Source organism: Sander lucioperca, chromosome 11 (assembly GCF_008315115.2).
Source record: "Sander lucioperca isolate FBNREF2018 chromosome 11, SLUC_FBN_1.2, whole genome shotgun sequence".
Lineage (NCBI taxonomy): Eukaryota > Metazoa > Chordata > Actinopteri > Perciformes > Percidae > Sander > Sander lucioperca.
The window spans coordinates 37,776,900-37,793,125 of record NC_050183.1 but is presented as its reverse complement, the minus strand read 5'-3'; the positions used below and the strand labels follow the sequence as shown (position 1 = coordinate 37,793,125).

The following is a 16,226-nucleotide window of genomic DNA, read 5'->3' as shown; positions in this document are numbered from 1 at the left end:
GGTAGATCTGACTCTTGACTCCTCCTCTGAGGAGGAAGGGGGCGGGGCAGGAGGAGACAGTGAGGACACTGAGGACAGCGCTGACAGTCCTGCCCCGAAGAGGGGCCGATACAACTACGACAAGGACCTGGTCACTGCCTACTGACCCCACAGCTCTGTCCCCTCACAGACTGACACACACACAGAGACAGAGAGGCAGGGGGCTAAAAGGACAGGAACACAGTAATCCACTAGATGCAACAACCCTCCCTTATGCCCAAACGTCAGAGCCTTTTAGCAGCTCTGGTTATATCCAGTCAAAACAGACATACACTCAAACATGCACTGTTAATGAATCTTCAATCTGGAGTGATTAGGATTCCTCTTTGTACTGTACACCACTGGAAGCAAATCTAACTCTTTTTGGTCAACCGTCACCTTGCAGTGAATATCTGTACCATCCTGCCTCTACTTAAGAGACTGAATGGATCGTGCACCCCACCTCCACCACCACCCTTCCTCCTCTCTCTCTCCAGACTATTCCCTCTCTACCACCTCATCTCTATTTGTATTTGACTTGGAATTACAGGCTCTTTTAGCCATGGGCATTCCATGTGTGCGTCTCTGATTTTTGTCACATTTGTGATGAACAGGCAAGTTAAAAATGGAGGCTCCTCCGTAGTTTTTGGTAAAAGGTCAAAAACAAGTAGTGGAAAAGAGCATTAAAAATGGAGGACAAGGCAGAGATATCTGGAGTGTGATGCAAATTTAAATATCTCCCATTGTGTTTTATTTGTTTGTTTAGAGAATTAATTCAAAGCTTGAAAGGGTTTTTTCAGGAATTTATCCTTTTTTTAATTATGAAAGGGCAGAACACAATACTGGCCTCAATGTGTGATGCTTTCCATTTATATTTGTCCTTAGTTAAAGAGAACCTACCTCAGTCATAAAAACTTAGCAGACTGACCAGAGAGTAGCTTAGAAAGAAGTGGAGGACAAGAATTGATTTGTCTTTCTGAAGTCAATTTTACACTGGAGATTTTGTTTTCCTACATGTTTTTGTTTTTTAATTCCATCGTTCCATGCAGCTCTGTTCCCTCTGCAGCAACCCAGTCTTTGTTAAAGGGTGAGATAGTTTGTGGATAACCAAGCTAACTAGGCGTCAGTGCATGCAAAATGCCAGAGGTTGTGGGTGGAACGCTTCCCCTCTGTAAAACATAACTGCAGTTGTTGCGCTGTAAGTAACAGGATTTATTAGGAGTGATAAACAGCATTGTGTATTGGCGTAACTCATCCAAATAACTGTGCGGCAGCTGTGCCAAAGCAGATCTGTTTTAGGAATTCACTGACAGGAAATGGTTGTGAGATTTTGGTGCCTTTTTTCGTTGAGTGGTGAAGATTGGAGCCCATTGTTTAAGGCTAGCTGAGCTGGCCAGCAGATGAGACCCCAGTCTGAAGGAAGGTGTTTAGTTTCATTGAGGATTTCCTTAGATGTTTTTCCAGTGGGAGAAATAGACAGAGAAGCAGAATGAAATCTGTGGTAAAAAAAAAAATAGTAATCAGAAGTGCCGTCATCCTTTTTTACCACTTTTTGATGTCCTCTGTCCTCCCATATTTATTGAATTGCGTCACATTTTCTTAACAGTTGTGTGTAATCTACATATTTGGCTGTAGTTCTGTACAGACAGAACTATTGCTTGCAGAAAGCGGGACACCTCTGCTGCTGTGGTTTGAGTGTTGAGTTATAATTGCTCCGGGCTCATGGCTGTGCTTTTGATGAATGCTCCTTTTCTTTTCCTCTAAATGAAGCCGACCTGGGTCTAAGCACCATTCAGAGTACTTTGCTACAGTGGGTTCAGCATGTCTGACACAACAAAACTTAATGAAGTGCCAATAAGTGCAACCCCACCACGCTTAAGTCATTGATTGGATTACAAATGGTCTTGTCTGGAACAAGTGGGAGTTGCTTCAACCAGCAGTCCCCTCGGCCTCTTTTCAATATAGATAAGGTCACATCTATTTGCTGGAATAGAATTGGACTTTAATTGTAACATGCTGTAGGCTTACAACTAATATTCCTAGTATTGTCAGTATGTGATGGCTGCTCCTCAGAAGGAGATGCGGGCTGCATGTGCAGGCTTTAGGTTTTGTCTGCAGGAAGGTCATCAGTGTTTGCTTGAAGATGAGAAAAGATGTTGGCTGTGTTGCTAGAGCTGTTTGCACTTTCATCTGATACTTCATCCCAAGTTTAAGGTTTATTTATTTAAAAACCATCATGTAGTGAGTATTAATCAAGGATCCCTGACCATTGTGATCAGATCTCCTCAACCAACTCATGCGTGTGACTCAAAAAAAAATGTGAAACTAGAAAAGCGTCGGTCTGCTCCACTGTGAGACACATTGGGTGTGGGTATGTTTCCTTCTTTCATCATCATCCCGTTTGTTATGGTTTGATCAGTATAGAATCTGGTGTTCTTTTCCTTGCTCATAAGCACAGATAAAAGACATTTACACATCAATACGGAGCCTCACTGTTGCAAGTGCATTATTCGATAAGGTTGATGATTTGAAAAAGTAGGTTGAGTCAAATCTGGTCTTCCTTTTTTCTCCTTCTTTTGACATTTTGACATGAAACATGTTTGATAAACCACACAAAATTGATTGAGGGCACTTTGCCTGTTATACATTAGAGTGTGTCCCTGAAAAGGACCTTCTTTATAAGGCGCTTAAAGCAAAATAATGTACAGAACTCTAATACCTGTCTTCAACTAGGCAATTTGTATTTGTAAGTAACTGCGCTATACATATAACAGAAATCACATTGTTCATTTGTTAATAGGTATAGAATGTCATATTTGAACGGATCTCCTAAACTTTTCTTTTCCTTATGGTTAAAGATGAGAGGTGGTGCCGGTTGCTTCTGTGGAACTGAGCCAGATACGTTCGCAGCTTGTTTGGGAGCTGGAGAGAGCTGAGGGTCTGGTCTTTTTGTAGTGGCATCTTTCTTCTTATAATAATGCATACGGTAGCATGGGCAGAGGCTTACAATCCATGATGTAAATGTTTTGTTTGTTGTGTTTTTTTTATATGTTCATATTAAAAGACAATAAAATTTAAATAATATTTTATTAAGCCTTGAATCGCCTCCAGTTGTTACTATAGGCAAACAGACAAGAAGAAGCTGTTGAGGGCAGCAGCACCTGAAGCTGATGCCACAGAGAACCGGTTAAGGTTGAGATTGTTCTGTCCTGTACCAAATGCTCAGATCTAGGGACACATTTGATGCCTGTTGAGGATAAAACTGTAAAATTTCAAATGATCGTATTCTAACAGCTGTTATTGATGTGTGGAATTAATTAAAATCAGTTCTTAAAAACATGTCTGCCATTGTTTTATTTTGACAATAGTAAGTAAACCATGAAACAAAGCTGCTTTTATTTCCATATATTTTAAAGGTTTGTCAAAATGTTAACTTGCCTATACAGGTCGAGGGTAGCACACATACTGAATTTGAAATTGATCCAGTAGGTTTTACATACATATCAGTACATCAGCTAAATTTCAGGCTGCTGACAATTTTTTTGTCTTAAGAAAACATTTATTCAAACAGCATTATATTTGTCATCTATGTTTTTCTTTTGATCACACTGAGGTTGAGCTTTATCAAGATGTAATAAAGATTAACAGGAGAAAGGGAGATTGTGCGACAGCCATGATTTAAAAGCAACCGAAGATAATAAATTAGATTATTTATATGTAATGTAGTATTTTCTATCTATTCTTCTTCCAACAGCACAGGTTGGTGCTCAAGATTGTGACTTCAGGGAAAGGTCAGAGGCGCTTTCTATTCTGAGAAGGTGTGTGGATGTGTTGGTTTGTAGCCATGGCCAGATCCCTACAGTTTGGTGTAAGGCGGCTGGATCCCCTTTATTATGCTGTATTATTTGGTAAAGTTTGTAAATTGATGACAATACAGGCAAGATGTACTGTGTCGCTAAGGTAAGGGATTCAGAGGAAAAAGTCGATCAGTTACATACTACAGGGGCATGTTCGGTTGAAGAAACTTCTTGCATTTATCACATTGGTTGTCCATTAGTTTTATACTTTGTATCTCCTGCACCTCAGCTAAGCCTGATACCGGGCGAGTGTTTTTTTTCTCTGTACTTACTGAAATAACAAAATAAATTAAAAAAAAATACAACTACAAATGTTTCACCTTGAAGAAGTGTATTTTGTATTTTTAAACTGAAAATGTAGTGAATCTTTTTTTCATAATCCATTGTAAATCTTCAGTTCCCTCTTGTTACCGCTGGGTGGCAGCTGTACTTCGCAGCTTGTTTACTAACCGCCATTAAACACATAAGAAAGCAGCAGCCGGTGGATAAGATTGTTAAACTGGACTAACGTTATACTGTCTATGGATTTGCCTCCTTAAAAACAACATACCGGAGGCGTTATCACAAACTGCAGATGTCGTAAATCTTCTAATACATCCATCTCCCATGAGATTTCTGCATCTCTCGTATCAACTTGTCAGATGGACTCAGTCTCGCGCTATTTATGAAGAGCTCTCCCTGTGGGTGTCACAGGTCTGATGCTGCAGCTGCTTCCTGTATTGAAGCACCACCAGAAAGAGCCAAAGCCCTTTTCGTTTCAGAGCCCCACACCGAGAACTGAAACACGGAGGAATTTGTTGCTCGGACGCTGCCGTCCTGCAGAGGGAAGCCAGCCGAGTCGGTCTGCCGGTGTAGCTGCAGGGAAAACTGCGGCGGCCCGTGTCTTGTGAAAGCTGAGAAGCGAGGGGCTGCACATTAGGACTGAGAGACGCAGGGCACGATTTCTCCAGGAGCTGGTGCTAGCTAGTAGCAGCTAGTTGGGTAATAGCAGCAGGTAGATAACCCAGAAGAAGCAGAATAATAGAAATGTGTTTACTCCAGAAACTATAGATGCACCGGAAAGCGACCTGACTTTTAAAGAGCATCTCGGCATGATACGATTTAACGTTACCCAAATAGCTGACTGACATGCTACCGAAAGTATACTAACTTTGCTAACGTTAGCTAGCCAAGTTACTAGCCACCAAGAGCTGATCCTGTTGCTTTTTCAGACTGAGTTTCGAATAAGGAAAAGGCTAGATTAGCAGCCTCCCAGCTCACTGCGGGTTAGTGCATTCTTTGAGAAAGTCATTTAGGTTATTTATTGAAATGGCTCCTAAAAGAAGACCCGTTCCCCTGAACATAACGCCCATCGGGGAAGGACAGGCCACCTCAAACACGATTGATGCTGCATCTGAGTGAGTAGCCCTAGTATAAGTCAAGATTAATTGTAGCTGTGTTAAAGAGAGCTTGTTAATAATTGATCTGTGTGTGGTAGTTATCACCATTTACCAACACTGTATACCACCATTACCTCAATTTAAATAGAGCAGTTAAATGTCCCTGTCTTATCATTTCTCTCTCCCTCTGTCTGTGTGTTAAACCCTGCTGCTGAACCAACTGTCCCTTCCCTACAGAGCCAACCTTGAGGCCTTACAAAAGAAACTGGGTGAGTTGGACCTGGATGAACAACAGAGGAAACGACTGGAGGCCTTTCTGACCCAGAAAGCTCAGGTTGGGGAGCTGAAGGATGAGGATTTTGACCCCATATGTGAATTGGGTGCTGGAAACGGAGGAGTAGTCAACAAGGTCCGCCACAAACCCTCTGGATTGGTCATGGCTCGGAAGGTAAACAAAAATTGGTGCATTTTTTTGTTGCAGGTGTAGTGTGACAGTTGGAGGGAGCTGAATCAAAACACATTTCAGAGGTGTTTTTGCGTAACACTGGTGCTGGCTTGGTTTGTTTCACACAATTCTGCATCATGGATGACTTACTGTGTGGAGAAAAGTGCACAATTTTTGAATGCAACAATAACAAACTCACCAAAAGTATATACGAAAATGTGCACAGGCAGATATTCGTAACAGGAATAAGAATTTTGAATAACTGGCTATAAACTGCTATGTTTCTCCAGTAGGGCTGAGATCCCCCGAGTGGCATCGACTCCTCCGTGGCAAGTGTCTGACGATCGCCACTGAGGCGTCGATCAGTAGTCAGCGCATCGACGAGTCTGTGGCAGGAGCCAAGCACGCAGGGCAGGCGATCTGTGGCACTCGTCGACACCCATCAGCGAACTTGCCGACTTCCCGTTATAAAAACAAACCACGCAACCCACCACCCCCCAACTGAGGCAGATATGTAGTAGATTTAACTGCCGTCAGGTAGTCAATCTTTGGTGCCGCTCAGATCATCTGACAGTGCTTGGCTCCTGCCACAGACTGCCCACAGACTCGTCGATGCGCTGACTACTGATCGACGCCTCTCTGGCGTCTGATGACCCTGGTTGCCACAGAGGCGTCGGAGGATCTCGAGAGTAAAATTAAAATTCTTATTCAGAATTGTACCCCGCTTTCCCACATGAGAGCTCTGAGTCCGACCCAGTCATCCACTACAACTGACATGTTACAGGAGAGAATAGACACATTTGTTGTGTGTGACAAAAGTAAGCTGAATAAGTTTAATCTGACCAAGAAAAGCTAAAATGATGGGGACTTAGACAGAAAAGGCCATATCCAGTGTAAAAGACATTCTGCACATTTCATGTAGGCCTACATTTAAGTGTATGCCTCCACAAGTAACGTTACTAACCAGAATATAAACAAAGCCTATGTAAACGCTTTTTATCAAAAACTGCAGCATTCCTGTTTAGTTTTCGCCATTAAAAAAGATTTACTCCAGCTGACCACCCACCCAGTTGAGGGACAACCAGACAGATATGTAATATACTTATAACTGCCGACAGGTAGTCACAATGTGGTGCCGCTCAGCTAGGCAAGTTTGCTGACGGGTGTCGACGAGTGCCACAGATCGCCTGCCAGTGCTTGGCTCCTGCCACAGACTCGTCGATGCGCTGACTACTGATCGACACCTCAGTGGCGATCGTCAGACACTTGCCACGGACGCGTCGATGCCACTCGGGGGATCTCGCTGCCGCTCTGTCTCTCATCACCTATATTTGACCAAGACATAAATATGTCGTCATAAATCATCTGGGCCAGTATCAGGATCATTTGTGGCATGTACGTTCAGTCAGGAAACATTGCAATTTAAGAATTTTTTTTTTTTTTTTTTTTTTTTTAAATGCCAATTTTGTTTTTCACCAATTATAGATGTGTATCTGCCTCTAAAATCCAGTATTGGTTAGGCATTTTAAGCGATCCTCGTATAGTGTTATAAACTTGTAGTGATTTGGTTAGCCCATTCCCCCCACCCCCCCCCCCTAATTTGATCATAATGAATAGTGGACAATTTACGAGACAGAAAGTTATTAGGACTCCATATAGACACTGCAGCAGCAACTCAAGCAAGCACAAGCTTGTAGACTTGAGCCTTTTCATCTTTGTTGACAATTCAATTTTCCCCTAAAAGTTCTGCAAATGATGAGAAACAATTTGGAAGTATGGGCACTTGTCTTTGTTATATTTCACTATTAAAAGTGTGTATAAATTCTGAAACATTCTGTGTATACATAGACTCTCCTGGTTTGTGTCAGCAATTTAAACTATTTTCAAATGAAATCCCAAATAGCATGTGTTGAGATTACTACACCCAGACGAACAGGAAAGCGTTATAGTTATACCAAACGCCACCTCAGAAATGCGTTCCCTCGAGATACAAAGAGGCCAGTGAATGATGTGACTGCATCTGTTGGGTTGCGTTTATGTCAGAACAGCAGTTTATGGTCTCATCCTTTCCCTCCTCAGTTGATCCACCTGGAAATCAAACCTGCCATCAGAAACCAGATTATCAGAGAGCTGCAGGTGCTGCATGAATGCAACTCCCCCTACATTGTGGGCTTCTATGGAGCCTTTTACAGCGATGGGGAGATCAGTATCTGTATGGAGCACATGGTGAGAGCCCTCCTACCAGTGGACAAAGAAATGAATGTGGTTGAATGGACACAAGTATTTTGTCCTTTTTCCCAAACATAGTTTTTTTAATTATTTTTTTATTGATTTTTAAAATGGTATGTCAGATTTTAATGTGCAACTTGCCTCTACAGGATGGTGGATCCTTGGACCAGGTCCTGAAGGAAGCCAGAAGAATCCCAGAAGAAATCCTGGGGAAAGTTAGCATAGCTGTATGTAGTGCACTAGTTCTGTTGCATTTCAAATACTAGTGTATGTCTTTTAATGTCTATTTTAAAATAGTTTGCAGTTTGAATTTGCCAGTGATATGAAGATTCTCAAAGGTTGTTACGATGCATGTTGATGCAGACGCACTGCTCATTCTGGGTGTGTGTGCTTCTTGTGTTGCTTAACTAGCTGTTTGTTCAGTCATGCATTCAACTCTTGCATCATGTTCAAATACCTAAGTGTAATAATGGGATTACCAAAATAATATGTATTTTAAATTGATATGTACATAAGGAAAGCGTGCGTGCGTGTATAGACTCTTGTCTGAGAATCGGCCCTTTGTATTTTTATGTTAAATGTTTTTCCTCCATTGTTTACAGGTATTGAGGGGATTAGCCTACCTGCGGGAGAAGCACCAGATCATGCACAGAGGTAAGGGTCTTCTCTAGTCGCAGTCAAGTACATTTGCTCTCAAAATCCCTTGTGCAATATTTGTCAGACTCGCTGCAGTACAAGAGATACAGAGTGTTTAGTTTACAAAATCAAATAAGTGACTACACAATTTCTGGGTTATGCTGATGATGATCAGGGTGTATGTGGACATTAAGTTCCATTACATATCATTTAGCTGACGCTTTTATCCAAAGCGACTTACAATTACTATATATGTCAGAGGTTGCACGCCTCTGGAGCAACTAGGGGTTAAGTGTCTTGCTCAGGGACACATTGGTTGATGTATCGCAGTGGGAATCAAACCCAGGTCTCCCACACCAAAGGCACGTGTCTTATCCACTGCGCCATCACCACCTCGTTCCACAGTTGTGGAGTGTTGTGTAGCACTATAATTTAATTTGCACATCACAGATTTGTATCACAAGCATTCTATTTAATGCAGTGTTTATTACACAATCACTTTTTGGTTTATTTATTGGCTTAAAGCTGGAGTACAAAACTTTTGTTCCCTCTGGCAGTGAGCGTAATTATACAAACACTGTCAATGTGCTTGAGAAAAGAAGTGGGATTAATTATAACCAAGGGGGTAAGCTTCTCCTCACAACGCGTAGATCCTATGGCGCCATTTTGATGCTAACAAGCATTCACACACCCCCCGTTAGCATCCCATTGACTGCCATTCATTTTGACAGCGAATAACTTTACATCTGAAGCGTTTAAAGACTTAATTTGTCCATTGTTTATTTCTAAAGAAACACGATAATGTATAAAAGGCTCCATTACCTTGTACCTCACATTATGGCTCCGTAGCAGACGTTTTTATAAAAATAGGCTAACGATTGTGTCATAACCACGCGACTTACTGTCGCATAGTATAGTACAGGAGAAGCTCGCAAGCAGTTTCGACTTACATTAGCTGTTTAAGTTTAATTGCTAATGTTAACTAGCATTTTAGCTAGCAATAATTAGCCTGTGCCTATGTTATCTCCTAACATATACCTACGCTCTCCATCTCTGCAAGATTGGGAATGATTGAGATTTGTCTTGGCACAGCTACCAGAAGACTTACAACTTTCAGACAGGTTGCTCACGTCACATTTACGTCGTCTCTCTCAGTTGGAGGCTGCGCAGTAACGCTCAGCCATCACCAGAAAAGTGCTTCGAATATCATTCACTGGTCTCCGTCCAGAGCAACGGGATCTGTTGGTCCATTATATATACAGTCTATGATTATAACGTATCGCAGTGGTGTCACTTCCTGCCTGTCAAGGTATTGGGTAATACAGGTAGACGGACATACCGTGTAACCAATCAGAAACCCCAAATAAACAGCTATGCTGTGAAGAACTTAAAGTGAATAAGTGAGTGAGCAAGGTCGGTTGACTACACTTCATGCACTACTCATGTAACAACGTTGTTGTGGGTTAAATAAACTACTTGTTCTGAGTACAAATCAGCTGTATCGGCATTCTTCTGGTGCGCCGGTGTGGGAATGTCGCCACAGATATCTGACACCACATCTCAGGCATACTGAGAATTACAGAGAGCTTTCCCTGGCAGCGATAGGCTTAATCAGCATTGTGTGAACTCGTTTGGCAAGGGCCTGAATGTAACGGACGTTCATTTATATGTAAAAGTTCCGCACTCTAGCTTTAACACCTGACAATTGCTTTCAGACCGAATTATATTTTCAAATCAATATTTTGATAGCTACACTCCTAATTATATTTTATCCTAATTATATTTTATCGCGTAGTGACTGAGAATTATGCTAAAGTACAGTCTTTCACTGCAGTCTCGCCATTGTTTAGTGTATGGACTAGGAAATAATTAGGGTGAATATATTCTTTTAATTTAAATTTAATTTGAGTTTGGAATTTTCGATTTCTCAAAGGACTTCTATTGCCAAAAAGTAATGAGCACATCGACTACTTCCAACCTTGCTGCAACAGTTGACCAGTACTAGGGGTTGTTAGACTGAAGCATATTAGCATGTTTTTAATCATTAATTCTTATTTTTGATAGGACATACAGTTTTTTAGCCACAATGTAAGAGATACATCTGGAATATATTGGGTTTTCTTTGGTATTAGCCATAAAATGTATAGAAATGCTATATGGGTTTAGGGCAACTCTGCCTTGTTTCCAGATTACAGAAAAGTCATCCTCGTTTAGAAATTAAACAATGTAGATGGTTTTTTTTTTTTTTTTTTTTTTTTTTAATGGACTTTTGATGTGGTTAATAAAATGTCCAATCCTTTCGGTGTTAGTGGTGGCTACATTTTGCTGATGCTTGTGAGGCAACCAGCTGAGATTCAGACCCTGCAAATGTTACAGTCTAAACACCACATAAAAAAAAATGCAGGATTATCCTCTAATTTTCCACTGACATTATTCTTGCTGCTCTGAAACAGGCTCAAACACAACAAAAAGCATTCAGGTATGATTGCTATTTCTGAATATCTCTGAACGTTTTAGTTTGTTAGTGAAACCACTTTAAATACGCCACATTAACTAGACCGGCTCCAGTCGTCCCTGTACTTTTTCATTCAAATTTTTATTAATTGTCTTCATGCTTTTTCCTCCATATGCACTGCATCAACATCTTAAGAGCTTTAGCACGCTCACCACAAGGCAAGCTATTGTTTGAGAATATCACGAGTTCCTCATCATAGAAATTTGTAGCATGACGGGAAAAAAAAGGCTCAGTAAAGACCATTTTCTTTGCATTCAAACAAAATCACAAGTCCCACCATAGCAAAGTCTAAGCACACAGCACACCGGCAAGCAACCATGGGTGTGTTGTTATGATTAGCACTGGTGAAGGCAGCGTTTAGACCTGCATAGTGCAGTGAAGTCTCTCAGTGCTACAGGGTCGGTGGTACTCTAGGACAGTTGTCTGCGAGCTCAGGCGGTAATTACAGCCTCTCAGATGTGATTATACAGCAGCCGCGCCCTGTTGACCCCTCCCTCGGCAGCTCCCTCCACCGTTCTCCCGCTCTTTCATGCCACCTCTTTCTCAGTCACTCCTCACATGTCCTTGGTCGATGGGAGGGGGGTCACACCACAGAGGACAGATTGCAGGGCTCAGTCTTACCCCCATTATTTTTGCAGGATGTTTTTCAGCAATGAGCGGGAAATGTGGAGGACCCGGCTTGTTTTATAACAGGGGCTCAGCTTGAGTTGTAGCCATTTTCTCCCTTGCTCGATTAACACAGCACCACAGATAAAGCTGGGGGGGTGCTGTGCATGCCACCTGCAGGCCTCATGGCAGGCTGTAGCCCTCGTCTAAATATGTGTTTCTAAAAGTTATTCTATGTTGCAAGAAATAGTGTATTAGAAATTAGATTCAAACGTTTTACTATCCAAAGAGGGTTTCAAAGCCTGCATGCTAGTGACTTGTATAAAAAATAGAGTAGATACATGCAATAGATATAGTCATGTACAGTACCAGTCAAAGGTTTGGACACACTTTGCCATTCACTTGAATGAGAAAGTGTGTCCAAACTTTTGAATGGTACTGTATACACACCATTCATGCCCCTACATCTGCTTACGTACCGAAGCCATACCGGCGTAGCAGTGTTCTTATCTGCCATCTGTTTATAAGCAGCCCCCTCCCCTCAAAAATTGTATAGCTCAAATGATCAATAGTAAGGTGTTTGGAGTATGGGCGACAGATGAGATACAGTATGACGACGTGTCTCACTGAAAACGTAATGTACATTTGTTTTTCTGTCCACGTCCCCTCTGCCACATAGATGTCAAGCCCTCCAACATCCTGGTCAACTCTCGCGGGGAGATCAAGCTGTGTGACTTTGGTGTGAGCGGCCAGCTCATAGATTCCATGGCCAACTCCTTTGTTGGAACGCGCTCCTACATGTCGGTGAGTCAGCTCTGCACGCCTGCGCCCCCACCCCTTTTCCTCTGGCCCTATCCCCACTTTCCTTCTCCTCTTTTCTCACATTGCTCTTGTTCACTGGCCCCGCCCTCTGCCTTCCCTACCTCTGGCCCTCCCTCACTCCCCTGCCAAGAACCGAGGGCTGTGCCCAGGAAAGGGCTCTTTGGCAAGGAGCGAGGCAACTATGCTCGCTCCTTCTCGTCCTTCTTTCCCCTCACTCGTGGACACCTGGTGGGTGCAGTGGCGAAAGCTGCTTGTCTGTCCCGTCCCTTACCCACAAGGCACCAGTGGTGTAGAGACTCTTGTCCTTTCATTATTATTTCCCACACACACACACACACACACACACACACACACACACACACACACACACACACACACACACACACACACCTGTCTTTGCTCACCCTTCTAACTAAAGCAGTCCAAAGCTACTCTTCACTTCCTGCCAAACCCTCCCATCCTCTGTCCTCTTACCCTCACCACACCCCAGCTCTCCTTGCCATAACGCCCCCCTCCCATTATCCTCTCCACCACTTCCTGTACCTTCCCCACCCACCCCTCTGCCCAACCCTCTCTCCTGCCTGGCATCTTGGCTCTACCCGCTCCCTCTGACGTAGATTGTGTGTTTCTCAACAGCCGGAGAGACTGCAGGGCACTCACTACTCTGTTCAGTCTGACGTGTGGAGCATGGGTCTGTCCCTGGTGGAGTTGGCGATTGGCCGCTACCCCATCCCCCCACCAGAAGCCAAAGAGCTGGAGGCCATCTTCGGACGTGCTATTATGGACGGGGCCGAGGGAGAGCCTCACACCAACATGCAGAGGCCCAGACCACCGGGCAGACCCGTGAGCGGTAGGAATCGCAAAAACATTTTCAAACACGTACATGCAGATTTGTTCAGACTTGGCAGTAACTGCATTTTTACAGTCATGTTTTCAGGATGAAGGATTTCAAATATAAAATAAACTGTGCTTAAGAGATGATTTAAATCAATTTGTTACGGAGGGAGAAAAAAATCTAGTTGTGTCCATGACATGCAACTTCTCCACAGGTCATGGGATGGACAGTAGACCAGCGATGGCCATCTTTGAACTTTTGGACTACATTGTGAATGAGGTTTGTGAAAGCGCTTATTTGCATAAACACACATTTCTCTACACACAACCACACAGTGTATGTTTGCATTAATAGTTCAGTTTTTTGACCTTTTTGATTCTTGGTTCCTCCTTAGCCACCCCCTAAACTGCCACTTGGGGTATTCACCAACGACTTTCAGGACTTTGTGACAAAATGGTGAGTGTCTGCAATGACATTTTTAGAGTTAGCTGCAAAAAAAAGCGCATTGCTCTGTGAATCATGAGAAGTAGATAATGTAGATAAGAGAGAGAGAATTTCTACAAATAGTGTTATGTACAAGGTGGTCGCAGAAACTAGTTTAATAAGATTGTTTGAAAAAAATTAAATCCAACTTAATCCTTCATTTACAGGATCAGTGTTATAGTCTCACTTGTCAGTAACCTTTTTGGTGTCATTTGTGTCTGCAGTTTGATCAAAAACCCAGCTGAAAGGGCAGATCTGAAGATGTTGATGGTGGGTACCTGAACTTCATCTTCATGTATCTGTGTGATAGTTTGATTGCCGGTTTATTTAGTTTTTGTGTTAATGATGGTAAGCAGTAAAAAACAACAATGGTTTTCCTTTTGGTTTTCTTTCAGAGTCACACGTTCATCAAAAGATCAGAAGTGGAGGAAGTGGACTTTGCTGGCTGGTTGTGCAAAACCATGGGTCTCAACCAGCCCAGTACTCCCACCCGCGGCACTGAGTGAACAGGCCCCCACTGCCCTGACACACCTTCGGTCTTGCTTGCATACACATTAATATACTGCACATACACGTACACAAGCCATCACACACATTGGCACTTTTTTCTATCTTGCTCTTGGGGAAAACGGTCTCCCCCCACATTTATTTCTTCACCAGCAGCAGGGCCCGTTGAGTCATTGTACTGAGTCATTGTACCCCAGCTTCACCATGCCAGTGTCAAGAGTAGCCACAGCTCACGTTTCCACACTGCAACAGTGGATGTAAAGCACTGAAGGGCTGCCAGTGTGTCAGCTGAATTTGCATTGATTGACAAACTTCTTTTGTATTGTTGAATATACTGTATTCATCTTTTTTTATGGCAACAGTTGATGGCTTGTGCGACTTGTATTTTAACAAATGACCTGCTGTAGAGATTTCCATACAAAGAAATCCGAACATATCACCTACTTGCAAATTCTAAATTGGTTTTATCGAAGGTGAATGCACTGATTTTCATTTAAAATCCCTTTGTCAAATGTATTCATGCTAAAATGACAAGAGACCTTGCAACTACCCCCAATGTAATAATTGAATTTGTCAGTAGAGAGTGCAGGACTATTGTGTGTGTATGAGGAGTCATTTTCACTTTTTGGTAAATGAGCGATCACTCTAAAGATCCCTTTTGTGAACAATGTCACAAACCAAAGAGGGTACTCATGACTAAACGTTTTCAATGCCTGATCAGTTTTTGTTCGTATGTACATTCATGAACAGTATAATGGTGTACTTTGAACTTTTTGATTTTATTTATTTTTTTTATTTTTTATTTTTTTTCCCCTACCCAGTGGTCTACACTCTGCGTTGCCATTGTTTCCTCAACATACATTTCAATGCGCATCCCACACTGTGGCTCTCTAATGGGAGGAGTCATATGCTGTGGATGCCTGATATATGCCAGAATGTCATTAATTGACATTGATAAAACAATGATCAAAATGTATTCATGGGATGATATAGCATGGTTTATCTTTCTAATACTGTATGTGTATTTTATTTCCCAAGATCATGATTGGGATGACTATCTGTTTTTATCAAAAGCCTGAATCTCTGCAATGTCAATATGAAATTTCAATCATGTTGACTAATTCAACCTTTTTTTCCTCTTTGTTGTTGGTCTGTACTTTTCCCCCTGAAGTGTATTTGGTTATGCTTTCACTGTACTGCTACGTGTGGTGCTCCAAGCTTTCTCTTGGGACACAACCAGCCTAGAGGCGTGCTTTTGGGAAAGGGTTGAAATACATTTGACAACCCTTACCATGTGATTTAACCCAATTATGGTGAAAATACAACCCAACATTGAGTTTGACTGAACATTTTAACCCAGGTCAGTGTTGCTCACATGGTGGTGGTGGTGTTACTTGCTAGCCTGCCGTCTTGCTAGAGCTGTTGTATTCTCTGCTTATGGCTGCCCTTTCTTATTCCCCCCCCAAAAAAGTGCATTCGTTCAGAGCAAAATGGATACATTGTCACTTGTATGTGTACAAAGCTATATACAAAAATTACAGGAGTACTATTTTGCAGTCTTAATATACAAATTTTTGATTTATGTAAATGACAAGGGAGAAGTCATTTTATTATAATATAAAAATGTGTTGGATATGGTTATAATGTATAAAAAGATTAAAATAAAACTTATTTGTGAATGTACTGTATGTTAGTTCATTCATGACAATCATTTATGCATCTGTCTAAAAGCCTTACCAGAAATTGTACCACACTAATAAGATAGAAGATAGATAGAAATGCTTTTGTCATTGTACTAAATACAATGAAGTATTAGAAATGTATCCCTTTTCAACAAAACAATAACCATACAGACAACAATGAAGAAACATATAGATATATTACAGTGACACAA

At 41.9% G+C, this 16,226-nt stretch overlaps 2 protein-coding genes across 2 annotated transcripts in view; both read left to right on the top strand.

Annotated features, from left to right (window-relative positions):
- pias4a (protein inhibitor of activated STAT, 4a) overlaps positions 1-3,355 on the top strand; it is a 16,598-nt gene extending 13,243 nt beyond the window's left edge. Inside the window, exon 11 of the mRNA XM_031318450.2 lies at positions 1-3,355. This exon is cut by the window's left edge and continues 94 nt beyond it. Coding sequence (XP_031174310.1) covers positions 1-145 — 145 coding nt within the window. The 3' untranslated portion in view covers positions 146-3,355.
- Positions 3,356-4,363: 1,008 nt separating this feature from the next.
- On the top strand, positions 4,364-16,015 carry map2k2a (mitogen-activated protein kinase kinase 2a). Its single transcript, XM_031318451.2, has 11 exons — positions 4,364-5,272; positions 5,492-5,702; positions 7,779-7,925; positions 8,078-8,155; positions 8,531-8,582; positions 12,365-12,489; positions 13,144-13,357; positions 13,557-13,621; positions 13,737-13,798; positions 14,050-14,095; positions 14,221-16,015. The coding sequence occupies exons 1-11, from the start codon at positions 5,184-5,186 to the stop codon at positions 14,329-14,331; spliced, it is 1,200 nt and encodes a 399-aa protein (XP_031174311.1). The 5' UTR covers positions 4,364-5,183; the 3' UTR covers positions 14,332-16,015.
- Positions 16,016-16,226: the final 211 nt, after the last annotated feature.